The 14,492-nt window shown below is 44.4% G+C and overlaps 1 protein-coding gene across 1 annotated transcript in view; it reads right to left on the minus strand.

Annotated features, from left to right (window-relative positions):
* The window catches only part of LOC310773276 (spermatid perinuclear RNA-binding protein-like), a gene marked incomplete at its 3' end in the record, with an annotated part of 36,302 nt that overhangs the window by 5,800 nt on the left and 16,010 nt on the right, over positions 1-14,492 (minus strand). The window contains exons 8-16 of the mRNA XM_083633154.1: positions 14,234-14,350; positions 12,247-12,358; positions 12,068-12,165; positions 10,386-10,446; positions 8,901-9,044; positions 6,219-6,373; positions 5,776-5,868; positions 3,471-3,531; positions 6-59 (exon numbers count right to left, since the gene is read on the minus strand). Coding sequence (XP_083489280.1) covers positions 6-59; positions 3,471-3,531; positions 5,776-5,868; positions 6,219-6,373; positions 8,901-9,044; positions 10,386-10,446; positions 12,068-12,165; positions 12,247-12,358; positions 14,234-14,350 — 895 coding nt within the window. The remainder of the gene's footprint in view (positions 1-5; positions 60-3,470; positions 3,532-5,775; positions 5,869-6,218; positions 6,374-8,900; positions 9,045-10,385; positions 10,447-12,067; positions 12,166-12,246; positions 12,359-14,233; positions 14,351-14,492) is intronic.

The raw sequence follows: 14,492 nt of genomic DNA on the forward strand, positions 1-14,492 counted from the left end.
CTTACGATAACCTGTGGCAGCACTGCTCCTCCCATAGTTGTCCCTGTCCCTGTAGTTTGCTGTTAAAAACAAATGAAACTAATTACTACTCAGTTACATTCCTCACATGTGAACCTGAATTTCTGAATGAAAGTGCTATCTTATGTGTGAGGTGCTTATAAGCAGTGTTTAAAGGAATAGTTCACCCAAAAGTGAAAATTCTCTCATTATCTACTAACCCCCATGTGAATGGAAGGTCAGGAGAGAGGTTTTTTAGTCCACAAAGTGGTGGCGAGTTTTCAAACGTTAAAAAACAAAAAAAGCCCAGATGCCAAGTTGACTTGACACCCGGGTTTTAGTTTAAATCTTCACTGTATCCACGTAATGGGGGGGTGGGGATCGATACAGCATACTATTGTGCTATTTTGTGTGGCAATATAATGTATCGCACGAATGCCAAGTATCGTGATATTTTATTACCGGTATATAAATTGTCAGGTGCAGGCAACATTTATGAGAGGTTTTTATGACAGGGTTGGTCAGTCTGTCTACTTGAAAATTTTGCTACAATAAAAAGTATTGAAGTGAGATGAACAGTTTGGAAACTTTATCTTAGATAAAACAGATGTTGACAAAGTTTTCCTTTGGAGACATAATTTGTAGTGGAAAAAAGTTAATCGTTTGAAACTCGAGACTCTTTTTACTGACTTGGGAGTCGCGAGTCATTGCCTGGCTCGACTCGCCCCCTGTATCGTTAATTGCAGTGTTAATTTCGTCGACAAAAACTATGATGAAAAATGTTCATCGATTACCTATTTTCACTGATAAAAACTAATCAACGAACTGGCGTGCTCAACCCAACGTTTTAAATAAAGTCACTGGGTGCCGATCCAAAAATCTCAAAATAATTAAATCAAAAACAGGCAACAGCACTCACGAATGTCTAGAGTTCAAACTTTTAATGCGCACAGTAGTAGCATAACGACGCGTTTCAGCCTCACAGGCTTTCCTCAGCGTTCACTGATAAAAACTAAAACTATGAAGCATAGAAATGACTAAAATGTGACTAAAACTAATAAGCGTTTTTGTCCTAAGACTAAATCTAAAATAGCTGCCAAAATTAACACTGGTTAATTGCTGTATTAGCCCTGTGAGAAAACAACCACTTTGGCGCTTGTTTCAACTCAGTACTCGCTCTTCCGGAGGCAAAATCCCCTCCCTGCCCTGAGCTGAAGGGCGAGCGGAGTGAGCAGAGCCCCTCGCTGCCTTGAGCTCACTCGTTACTACTCGCCCCACTTTCCCAGCTCTGCAGGTCGGTGAGTGAGCCCAGCCCGGAGCCCCTCCCTGCTCGCTCTATTCTTCTCCTGTCACCAGTGCCCTGAGCTCGAGCCGACTCAACCCGTCTGCACCAGGCACGCACTCGCTCACCCACAAATTCCATGCCACAGTCAGTAACCGACCATGAATGTTAATGCAAACAATCAAATCATTTTATATTAAAAATTAGCCTACCTCAGTGTTGGTTCGTTTGCTCCCCTCACATTAGAAAGTATTCACAATATACTTAACATTCATCTAGCAAAGGTAATTATTTAATTATGAAATAAAAAAAATGCCTGTAAGTTGCAACCGCTGCCTTTTGGAGATGAACTGCTAAATGACAACATCGTTTAAAACTACAACTAGTGTACGCGCGTTATGAACTGAGTGGTTCAGCGAGTATAAGTGCTGCCCTGGAGTCAGCTCGAGTAGAGCTGAGCTGAGTGGGTGGAACTCGTTGGTTCAGCGACTGAGAGCATGACTACTGGTCTGGAGTCAGCTGAGCTGAGCTGAGCTGGATACATGCATTTGAGTGTCACTAATCACAACACAGCCCCCCGCAAAATGACCCATTTCACTATCAGAATTTGCTCCATTTGGTCCAATAACACCTAGAAAGTCTAGAAGTGCTGCATGAGCGACTTGAGTGCTAAACCGAAAGTTACCCAGCAGACTAGCCGAGTCGGGCGTCTCTGGTAAGCTGCTCTGGTCGGGGGAGGGGGCGAATCCACAGGCTCTGGGGGTAATCAACTCAGGTGACTCTCCCCCGAACCCGACTCTCTTTAGTGAGTCACTAATACAAACTCGAGTTAGTAAAAGGAGTCCTTCCATCACTAGTTAATAAATCCCAATATATCGTAATATTGCGATACTCAATATATCGCAATACTAGCATATCGTAACGCTATCGTACCGTGACTTTGGCTAACTAAACCCCAAAACACATTTTTGTGTATATGGCTTCTGAGTAGCGTTGCTGAAGGATTCAAAAACCTCCACATTTGACAGTAAACAGTGTCTGTTTTCATGCAGCGAGAGTGACCTGCCCTCTAGGGGTTATAACCCACTTTTGCAGTTGGGTCTGAACATTGGCTGATTTCAGTTGTGATGACATCACCAAGAACCCCTTTCCCACCCAGAGTCAGTCTAAGCCCCGGTTAGGACCCGCTCGCTAGTTGAGTCCCAAGTTGAGATTTTTTTTCATAAAAAAAAAATCCCATGTAGTGGCAGGACTGCCAGAATTCTGGGGGCTTAGTTCCCCTTTAAGTAGTGATATTATGGTATCATGGGGCATCTGGTGACTCCCACCCCTACCACGTTGCTCCCAGCTGCGTCCACGTTAATGTGCACCCTGTCTCAAGTGGGTGCAGGAGCTCAAAGGCGTGTACATGTGCCGCTAGGGAGTAGTTCTGTTTTCCTTCATACTTTTTGGACGGTAATGCTCTGGTGAAAAGTGTTCGCTACACACCTGGACTGTACGAAGGGGTTCAACGAAGCAGTTCAGATCCAGACGAAGAGCACATGAAGAATTTCAAAGACTTGGATTATGCCTGAGAAGCAGTATGGAGCTATTTATTATAATTATAATTATTTTTTACGTTTGCAAGCTAGTCACCATTTACTTTACTTCAGTTGTTTAGGAGAATGCTGCAACGCTGTTTTCCTATGAAGCTCCAGGACTGCTTTGTGGACTAAAATGGTCAGCCAACCTTCCATTGGCATGGGAGTGAGTAAATGACAAACTGAATTTTCATTTTTTGGTGAACTGTTCTTTTAAAGCAGTGGTTCTCAAACTTTTTTGGCTTCAGTACCGCATTTCCCTGGTTTCTTCCCCTTTACTTGACTCCAACATGTTGCTTAGAAAACTGTGAGAGAAAACTAGATTATGATGCAATGGATGAATGATAACCCTTTTGAAGAATATAACATTACAAAATAAAAAATGGAGTTAAAGATTTGCAATTAATGCCTCCTGAGCAGATTTATTTTAAAGTTTCATTTATTTTCATGATTTATTGTCAAATGTTCCCCTTTCTCTCAAGTACCCCCTGTAGTACCTCCACGTACCCCTAGGGGTACACATACCTCAGTTTGGGAACCACTATTTTAAAGGATCCAATTTAGCCTATTTAAGACTAAGCCTAAGCCTAGGGAGAAGTAGTGTTCCTTACTCTTGTTGCCGTTTCCTCCAGGCATCTGTTTGCCTCGGGCCGTGCCAGATCCTGTTGTGTTCTGTTAATTAAGCAACAGTGTGCAGAGAATTAAATGTCAAGACCAAATACTTTGTGATAAGAATATATGCTTCTGTGGATATGTGCATGTAGTGGCTGATGTGTCCAAAGATTTACTGCAGAGTAAATAAAAACTGACCTGGAATCATCCCAATCATATACAAGGCTTTCTCTGTTTTAGCTTTGTTTTTGTAATCCTTTGATGATTAGCCACCACCACAACAACAACAACAACAACAACAGGATGGGTAGCCTACATGCCATTAATGGGCCATTCCATTTGTACTGGGAGCTGGGGATTTCACGGTTCAAAGGTCAGGAACGTGACCTTTGAAGGACATGTGATGTCACCTGGCCTCGGATTTTCTCCACCAAACTCGTGGGAGCCTCACCAGCCCGGATCTCAAAAATCCAAGATGGCAGCTCTGCCCTTCAATGGTAGTTAATATTGTAGTAAATACAGTTTATTAGCCCTTCTGTCTTATTTGTCTCATTACATCAGTTGTACACACATGTGGTGTGAATACAGAGCAGGCGGGACCCGGTCTTGGAATTAAAGGAATGAAACTTCCTATCCACCTTATTTTTGAATGCCCCACTGTAAAAAATAATTGTGGGAACAAGGTCCGGTTTAACGTGACTCATTGTTGCAGCTTGCCATTTCCTTTGTTATACTCGGCTGCAGACCCGAATTATAAACCGGAAGTTGGAGTCCGTTATAAAAGTTATATAGTCACGTTATAAACAACTAACCAAAGCTGCGCGTCCGTATGGAAACAGTGTTAGTCGAAATGGTTAAAAGTTAAATCAATTTGGTCGTTCAGTGGCGTTTTACTGCCATGTAAAGTAACTATTGCGCTAGCCGTTAGCATTAGCCACAGTAGCCGACTACCCACAATGCATTACATTATCCCAGCACCCGAACGACACGGCTGTAGAGCAGAATGGCTCTGCTGTAAAATCCTCATAGACGTTTTTTGTGTTAACACGTTCACTGCCAATGACGAGTTGACTCGTCAAAAAAAATCCAACGGTTGACTGCCAATGACGAGTTGAGTCGTCAAAAAAAAAAAAAAATTGAACGTGTACAACCCATTCCACCCACCCACTAAGTGGCGACAGTGCTCTCCAGACTAGAGGAAGCCAAGCAAAAAGCAGCCTGAGGAAGCCATTCTCATGAAAATGGATTGGCGAAAACGCTTTCGCTTTCGCGCTGGGAGCTGGCGGTGGGGGATTGCAAATTTGCATAATAGATTATGGGTGCAACACACTTTGAAACACCTTTGAAACACCAGCAGAAAGCCCAGAATCGCACGCAGCTTCATTCCAGCTGAGCTCAACCGAAAACCCAGAAACGAACGAGCCTCATTCTCATACTGTAGGCGAAAACGCTTTCGCGCTGGTGCACACGGGCGCACAACGGTGGGGGGTTCCAAAAATAGACTGGGTGCAAAACACACTTTGAAACACGCAGCATAAAGCCTAGAATCGCACAAAGCTTCATCAAAGCTCTCAAACCCAAGAAACGAGTGAGGGCCGCCAGGGAGGGAGGCTGCTCACTGCTCAGACAGGCAGTAGAAACTCGCTTGTGACAAACGCTGCTGAAAGCCACCAGACACGCCCACGGAGGGAGGAGTTTGAAGGAGAGGGGGTTCAGAACTATATTGTTTAGATGTCTGATATCTCACTGATGCCAAAAATAAATGGTTAAAGTGACTGTTCTGCCTGTTTGATTGAATTTCACAAAACTGCGATTATCTCAGCTTTCAGTCTCAGACGCTGAAACCATGCTGTACTCAACGGCTAATATCTACATAACTACTAACTCTACAAACTAACTCTTTTAGACAGAGAAAGCACACATTCTATTAGTACTTTTGTGAACTTTGTGTTCACAAAGTCCAAGCAGAAAATAATCCTCGGCTCTTGTAAAATGAGCCAGAATCCTCAAAAAAAACCTTTGGCAGAAGCTACCTACAGTAAAAAAAAAAACGGCTGGCAGTGAATGTGTTAAGTTAAAACAGTGTAAAAATTACACTGGAAGCGGAAGAAGCACCCATCAGGCATCATGGCAGCTAGAAATAAGGTGGATACATTGTAAAAAAGGGAAAGGGGAGTTGGAACAAATAGATTGCAGAGGCAGCTTGCTTGGTCTGGATCCCTCTTTTCCTGCCAGTGCCTAATCTCCAATCAGTTCCTTGGGTGTCGACAGCCAAAAAACTACCTCTCGGCCAGGAAAACTTACTGTGGTGCCAGCGTTTCCCGTTTCCTCAGTTCCCTCGCCCACACCACTGGACTCTGACGTGGCTTCTGAACCCGGATTCAGTTCCTGATGGACCTGAGAAAGACAACAGTGGAGAGAGGCTGTGACAGCAATCAAAATACCCAGTTTCTTTTTTATCAAGTTTTTTCCCAGATTTTCCTCCCATTTTCTCCCCACTTTGTACTTGGCCAATTCCCCCTGTTGCTGGTATGGGGAGAGTTGTAGACTAGCACATGCTTACTACGATACATGTGCAGTCACCTGACGGCAAGAAGTTTCACCGGCAGGAAGTAGCGCGTGGTAGCTAGGATCACGCCTTTCCCCTCAGTTCCCCAAACATGGAACCTGGGATGCTAGTTTTTATACTAAAGCAACTTAAAGGGAACTTTGATCTCTGGAGTCTATGGAATCTGCAAAAGCCTTGCCTTGGTAGCTACATTATGCCTTCCAGCTTCTTTCGACGGCCCAGTGGCCTCGTAGGTCTTCCCATGGAACTCCACAGCCATGGTAAACACCGGCTCATGGTCCGGGCCTGTCCGAGATACGAGCCGGTACTCCAGAGATTTCTTCAGACGAAACACTGCATTCATACAGAGATCATGGGAGACCATGGGGAAAACAAACAGGCAGAGAGATAAATCATTATTACAAGTCAAAAGAACCATAGACTGTATATAGAAATATGGACGCACCATTGGTCACCCATTGGTTTCTGGACTACCGAATTGAAGACTCGAGTTTCGCATTGTGATTGTCGCCATCTTGATTTTCTTGGAGCAGGAAGTGACCATTCTCGTCACCATTGGACGAGAAGAGCTGCAGTTCTGCCTTCTATTGGTCCGTGATCAGCGAGCTGTCTGTCTGTCACTTTATCGTCTATTTTACTCTAAATGGGACTATAATTTACAAAATGAACACCATACTCAGTACGGCATTCTGCATTGAAGACTTAAAACTAGCGATTGAGACCATAAATGGTTCACAAAATTCATGGTTTGGTTCGATACGACCAGTGTTGGGGGTAACTCATTACAAAAGTAACATTTTACATGTCATATATTACTTTTAGCAGTAACTCAGTAATATAACTGATGTGATGTCAGTAATATTATACCAGGTACTCTGTCAAGTAACAAGTTACAAATTGAGTTACTTTTTTTAAATTTGATCAAAGCACATGTGTTTTTATGCAAATAACCACGAGAATTTTGGAGGGATTATACTGACTTGAAGATGGTTTAAATTATTTTTCGGCATGGTTCCGGGGCGGCAATGTCATTCTGCTACTGCAGTTACAGTATGTAAGGGTTAATGCACGCCAAGGTGTCCATTATCAGAAAATAATGGATGACGCAGAGGCGTGAACTGGACGGTTGCCTCCGCGAAGTCCATTATTTTCTGATAATGGACACCTCGGCGTGCATTAACCCTTACATACTGTAACTGCAGTAGCAGAATGACATCGCCGCCACGGTGTGTTAACCTGCTTATACCATGGTCACTTGCCAAAGAAACAAAACAAGACAATTAATTTATATTTTCATGCATTTTGCAATCAAAAGCTAGTTTTCATAACCTTGGATATGAGTTGAGAACCCGCGGGACAAAATATTCCCCTCGGCTGCTCAAGAATATGATTGGACAAAATGGCCGCTTAGTGCCTGTAAGCTGGTAGAATTTGGCCAATTGTATGTAACATAAAAAATAAAGCAAACGGCAATGTCTAAGAATGCAACAACATGTAACTGGCTCGTTAAACTCGCATTCCTGGAATAATGTGGCGGGAGGCTCCCAGGAGACTGAAAACCATTTGAAGCTTTCAATGTTGGAGTTCAGGTTGTTTTGTACAAGGAAGTCTCTGTGTGTTGGTGTTACATTACGTCATTTGGCAGACGCTTTGATCCAAAGCAACTTACAATAAAACATTTTGTCAACAATAGAGAAATCAACTATGCAACACAATCTACAACAACTACAACTCTTGAAGGAATAGTGTTTTTGTTTTTTTTGTTAACTGCCCATTTCGTTGTTTTGTTTGTGTTGATCTCATCTTTTTCCTCTTCAATTTGATTTGTATCGCTGATACAGACAGCGCGCGCTCTCACAGATCGCCTGGCTGGCTTGCTGCAAAGTTGTAAACAGAGGGTTTGACAGTTGAGACCCGGCTTCTGTCAGCTGACTAACATAAACATCAGATCTCCGAAAACCACAGAGTTCTAAATAGCCCTTATTTTGATCAACTGAGCACACAGGGGTAATCTAAATAGTTACTTTGACCGCCTCAATTTTTTTCTAAACGTATAAAAGTGCCATATTAACCCTTAACGGTGGATAGAGCTCAAACAGCTCTGGTGAGACCATGGCGCATTGATATGAATGGTGAACAGACCATTTGCTTGGAACTACTTAGCTAGGTGTACATTATCACAAAATAATGAACACCCTGATGCCAATCAGAATCGAGTATTCACCCAGACCATGTTATAATTTGGTTTAAGGAATGCAAAAGTAGTGTTATAAGTAATGAGTTACTCTACACAGACAGTAATCTTGTAAAGTAACTTATTACTTTCAAATGAATGTAACTAGTAATATGTAGCATATTACATTTTGAAAGTAACTTGCCCAACACTGGATACGACACAGTGGTGTCACGGTTCGGTGCATTTTCGATACAGCAAAATAGTTTTTTTCACGGTCTAGTTTACATTTTTATTTCAACTTACGACAAAGTTTTAACACCTTTCGTCTTTTTCGTCTCAGTTTTAGTTTACCATGATATCCTTGTAGACGACTTGCGCTGTTCAGTAGTGAAAGATTTGTTCGGTTTGTGATGCTTATTGAACCTGAAGCCTACCTAAAAAACGGTTCAATACAAATAATTTTTACCCCCTACTTGACAATTGTATTGAGACCCATGCAGAGATTACTCTATCTTCAAAAAACGGTTTAGCTATATTAGTAGTAGTAGTAGTAGTTTATTTGTCATTGCATAAGAATTTACACAACGAAATTCATATATTTGTATATAATGTATGTGTACAGTGGTGTAAAAGTGAATATGAATAGCTTGACCAATGCCAAAGCCTTTGATGTCCATTACTAACATGATTTCCTTTGAGAATGCCGATCCCTGTACGTGATCATCTTTTGAATCTTTCTCTGCTTGTTGCTGAGTTTGGGCTCGCCGCCGCCCCCTGTGCCCTCTGTGTATGGCCTCTTAGCCGGCAGCCTGATGTGTCCATTCTGGGCTGGAGAAACAACAGACACAAGCCTGGGAACACATCTTTTCATCCTTCAACTATACAGTGACTGCGTTTACATGGACATACTGTAAGTATCCCGGTTATGATCAGGCAGTGTTTCCCCTACAATTGTACAGGCCGTCAGGCCAACAAGGAACCTCGCCAGGACAGAAAAAATGGGGGGAAGGCTCTGTGTTCCATGTAAATGCCATATCCCCAATATGATCAAAACCAGGATAAGCCTCATAACCGGGATACTCATGTCCAAGTAAACGCAGTCAGCGATTATACTACAAACGTTCTTGACATTATAAACAGGAGTGATGTAAATAAGGTTTTCAATGTAGTGAGTCCCCGGGACCCACAGGTGGTCGATTGAGTGGGTCCCCAATCTGTGTTTTTTGTTCCCTTTCTTCCCCCCCGTGGTTTTTCTCCCACTTTCTCCCGAATTGTACTTGGCCAATTCCCTGTCCCAATCTTTGCTCCACCCCCTCTGCCGATCTGGGGAGAGTCGTAGATTAGCACATGCTTCCTCCGATACATGCGCCTGCCAGCCACTTATTTTCCCCTGACAGCGAGGAGTTTCACCAGCAGGGCGTAGGAGGATCATGCTATTCTCCCAAGTTCCCCTCCCCTGAACAGGCGCCCCGACGGAAGTATCGCCGGGGGGAATCGAACCCGGGTCTCCACATTAGTGATTGCTAAATTTGCTAGATTCGTGTGTAACTAGCGTTACACGCGACGCAGCAAATAAACAAACACACGTTTCTCTGCCATCACACTGGATATCAACACTAATGGGAGACTTCTCCCACTCCCGCTAATATACAGTAATGCTATCGCATTAACGAACATCGGACGGACGGACGGACATACGTACGTATGGACATACGTACTGTACGTACAACCCGGATCCATAATGCCTCCGGTCTGGCTATCACCGGCGGAGGCATAAACAATACAAGAAGCACTAAAGTCCAATATAAAGAGGTGTGTCCTATTTGTCCAGTGTAGTAATAATTTCTGGTATTGATTTGGAGTCAGTGGGCAAACCAAACGTCATGCATCGACACACATTAGAGCTACGTTAGGTCAGCTGCTAGAAAATAAATGTGCCGTTACGTTACATAACATGGAAGGTTATCCACGGAAGATTACTGTAACAATTACTTTCATTAAACACAACAAAATTCCACACCTTTTCCCGAAACTTTCAAGGGTTTTACAAATTCCATTACTTTTCCAGGCCTGGAAAACAAGATATTGAAATTCTTTGACTTTTCCAGGTTTTCCACGACCGTGGGAACCATGAATTAGTGAAGGGAGACTGATGATTATTGTAGTTACCTGTTACATCTGGTGACAAAAACGTTTCCATCTGTCCAAACGCAGCGAGCCTCAAGAAGAACTGAGGGGAACATCAAAGTTAGCAACAATTTGCAGGGTTCAATAATACAGGCGTGCTTTAAGTGAGCGTGTATAGAGTACCGCAGGGATGACGTATTTTTGTAGGCCAACCCAGAAGTCATGCACTTCCTGGTTCCCTCGTTGAGAAGTAGGGATGAAATGATAAACCGTGATAAAATTCCTTATTCCGATTTTTCATTATCGTTAAAACCATGTTACCGTTACCGCTTTGAAAAACACTAAGTACTGTCCATCATCAACCAAAGTTAGCAACAGTCTCGAGACACAGGCATGCAGCCTGCTGAAATGATTTCAGTGAGTGTATCAGTACTTTTTGAACATTTTCAGCACTGCATGGAAACAGGTTGCGGGCATAAGCCCTCCCCTGCTCTACAGCTGCTCTCCCATTGGAGGCGTCCATTTCAGACGCTGCTGGATTTCAGCTCCCCGCTTACAAACTCTGTGATTGGCTACGACCATGTCAATCAGAGTGGCTTCCGCTCCCTCCTCCCTGTGTGTCGCTGTAAATAGTCCCCTGCCGCCGCAGTGAAAACAACAACGCTACCTAGCTAGCAAGCTAACGGCAGAAATCTACACGCTAGCTCGTTGCTACACGCTGAAAATGGCAAATTGGATTGTTGGAAACTATTTTCCAAGGGCACTGCCGCCAAGCGCCGCCCATCGCAATTCCCGAATGGTGACCAGCGCTGCCAGACTCCTCTCACGGAAGGGAGGGCAGGCTGGCCAGCGAGACTACTATAATCGTGATATGAAATTGTCATACTGTTTCATCTCTATCGGGAAGTCAATGGGATTTTTGTATGGTGATTTTGGTTAAATGCCTGAAATAACGCCTGTGGTTAACAAAAGCTTATGAAATGGCGGACTGTGTATTCAACAAGATAATATTACTTATTTGAGCCATCTATCTATCTAGAAAATTGGCAATGTGGACTCTGTTTGTTTCAAGAATTTTGTCCGACTACAGCTATGCCGTTTTACGTGTGATCGGGCTGAAACTTTCAGGGGGTGTAAAAAGCACTTGTGCGGGTGACCTGACGGAGCCAGATTTTTTAATGAGCGCAGATTAATTGCCCTAATGCTAAGGCTGAGGCTATAGTTCAGTGATGATGTCACTGATGACATCACTGAACAGTCGAGCTGCATATGCGAACTGCAGGGCCAGCTCGGTGAGCTGCAGGGCGGGCGAGCCTAGGAATCAAGCATGTGTAGCGTACGAGATGCCTAGTTTAACCAAAATCCCCATACAAAACCCCATTGACTTTGAGATGAGGGAACAGGAAGTGCTAACATCTGGGTGTTAGGCAGGTCTTAAACTGGTTTTATGCTTACGCAAAATCGCCAGCGCTGACGGGTCGCCGCAGCTGGCTGTCCTATTGGCGCAGCTTGGCAGAGGGGGGCGTGCAGCTCCTCGAAAATGTGACTCCGCGGCGTCAACGCGGACGTGACGTAACCAGCACGAGGGCTGTGACTTTGGACGTGTACCGCAGCCAACGCGCCGAGTTACGTTCGAGTACGCACAGTCTCCAAGTCGAGGCTGCGCAGAACCCTGTCAGTGCCTTTGGGGCTCCTGCGGTACCCTATTAGCAGCATGGTCTTACCTGAGCACTCTGTGTGATGTCTTCACGCTGTTGTGGTGTGAGATGTGCAATGCTGTCTGTATCGTCTCTCTCACATGGATCTTTAATTCCGGGGCCATCTTTGCAAAGAGATAATAATTAGTCTGATGATGGTAATGCCGGTGTTACAACTCAGTGAAAAGTGCCAGTGGAGAGCTTACCTTCTAAGAGGATTCCAGATGCCACACACTCCAAAACTCTGCGGAAAGCCTCGCCTGCACACATAGGCCTTTCAGATGTACCAATGGCCTTCTCAACTAGGAGTTCAAGAGGCTAAGTGGGGACAACAGCAGAGAACAGAGTAGGTTAGGATAGGATAGGGCAGTTTAGGCTGTACATTAGCTAGATTATTTGGTTGCTAGGTAGTTCAGGTTAAGAGAGTAGACTTAGAGTGACTATATGTCTTCTTGTTCTGTTCTCTCTTCTTTCTTTCTCTCTCTTCCATCCCTCTCTCCCCCATGTCTCTCTTTCTCCACTCTCCCCTCCCTTCTCCATCTGCCCTCTCTCTTCCCCTCCCTCTATTCTCTTCTATGCTTTATATAAGTCGCCCAAATCTGTTTATTGTTTGTGCTTAGCTAGATTTAGCTAGACACATTCTTGGAAAAGTCCTCTGAGACATGCTTGTAAAAATAAGGCTATACAAATAAAGTTGACTTAACGAGAAGCAGAGCAGACACAGCATACTTAAAATAAAGGGGTTATGTTCAGTTAAAAAGATGGTTAGTCAGGGTTCAGAGATTGGGTCATGCCTCTAGTCTAGCTGGTCCAGGAGTTTGGGTCATGCCCCTAGTCTAGCTGGTCGAGGAGTTTGGGTCATGCCTCTAGTCTAGCTGGTCCAGGAGTTTGGGTCATGCCTCTAGTCTAGCTGGTCCAGGAGTTTGGGTCATGCTTCTAGTCTAGCTAGTGCAGGAGTTTGGGTCATGACTATAGTCTAGCTCGTCCAGGAGTTTGGGTCATGCCTCTAGTCTAGCTGGTCCAGGAGCTTGGGTCATGCCTATAGTCTAGCTGGTCCAGGAGTTTGGGTCATGCCTCTAGTCTAGCTGGTCCAGGAGTTTGGGTCATGCTTCTAGTCTAGCTAGCGCAGGAGTTTGGGTCATGCCTATAGTCTAGCTGGTCCAGGAGTTTGGGTCATGCTTCTAGTCTAGCTAGTGCAGGAGTTTGGGTCATGACTATAGTCTAGCTCGTCCAGGAGTTTGGGTCATGCCTCTAGTCTAGCTGGTCCAGGAGTTTGGGTCATGCCTATAGTCTAGCTAGTCCAGGAGTTTGGGTCATGCCTCTAGTCTAGCTGATCCAGGAGTTTGGGTCATGCCCCTAGTCTAGCTGGTCCAGGAGTTTGGGTCATGCCTCTAGTCTAGCTGGGCCAGGATTTTGGGTCATGCCTCCAGTCTAGCTGGGCCAGGATTTTGGGTCATGCCTCTAGTCTAGCTGGTCCAGGAGTTTGGGTCATGCCTCTAGTCTAGCTGGTCCAGGAGTTTGGGTCATGCCTTTAGTCTAGCTGGTCCAGGAGTTTGGGTCATGCCCCTAGTCTAGCTGGTCCAGGAGTTTGGGTCATGCCTCTAGTCTAGCTGGTCCAGGAGTTTGGGTCATGCCTCTAGTCTAGCTGGTCCAGGAGTTTGGGTCATGCCTCTAGTCTAGCTGGTCCAGGAGTTTGGGTCATGCCTCTAGTCTAGCTGGTCCAGGAGTTTGGGTCATGCCTCTAGTCTAGCTGGTCCAGGAGTTTGGGTCATGCATCTAGTCTAGCTGGGCCAGGAGTTTGGGTCATGCCTCTAGTCTAGCTGGTCAACTCTGGCAGCGGGTTATGGGAACACAGCTGAATCATTTGTTAATCAAGATCATTGTTTATTGTTTAATTGGATCCCCAATTAGCTGTCACACTAGGCGACAGCTACTCTTCCTGGGGTCCACACAGGAATCAAAGCACTAAGATCAAAGCAAACCTGGTTGCAGGCTATTTGCAGTGTTACCCAGTGTTACCTCTGACAACCAACACTTCATGCTCAACATCCACCAAAACCCACCATCTCATGTATTGTCATTATAGATCTGCTTGATCCATACGAGTCAATAGCCACGTTTCCATTCAGGCTTTGCGCAAATTCTAAGCAAACTTTTGAAAAGTTGACAATAATATTAAAACAGTTCCCTCACCCATCCGGAGACTGGTGACCAGACAGGAAAACGCTTACACAAGTCCCTCATGATCTGGATCACAATGACGACAACTTCAGAAGAGCTGTTCTCTTCAGTGACGACCCCCTGTGCCTTCTGGGGTCAACAACAGGGTGGATAGCAAAGTATAGTTAGCTCTATACAACTGAGCAATCGCCAAATCCAACAACTGATTTATTTTATTAATGACATTTTTTGTACATAATATGCTGCCTGTTTTGGTCAATAGAAGAAAAAC

The sequence above is a fragment of the Poromitra crassiceps genome (genome assembly GCF_964638095.1).
Source record: "Poromitra crassiceps genome assembly, chromosome: 3".
NCBI classification, from domain to species: domain Eukaryota; kingdom Metazoa; phylum Chordata; class Actinopteri; order Beryciformes; family Melamphaidae; genus Poromitra; species Poromitra crassiceps.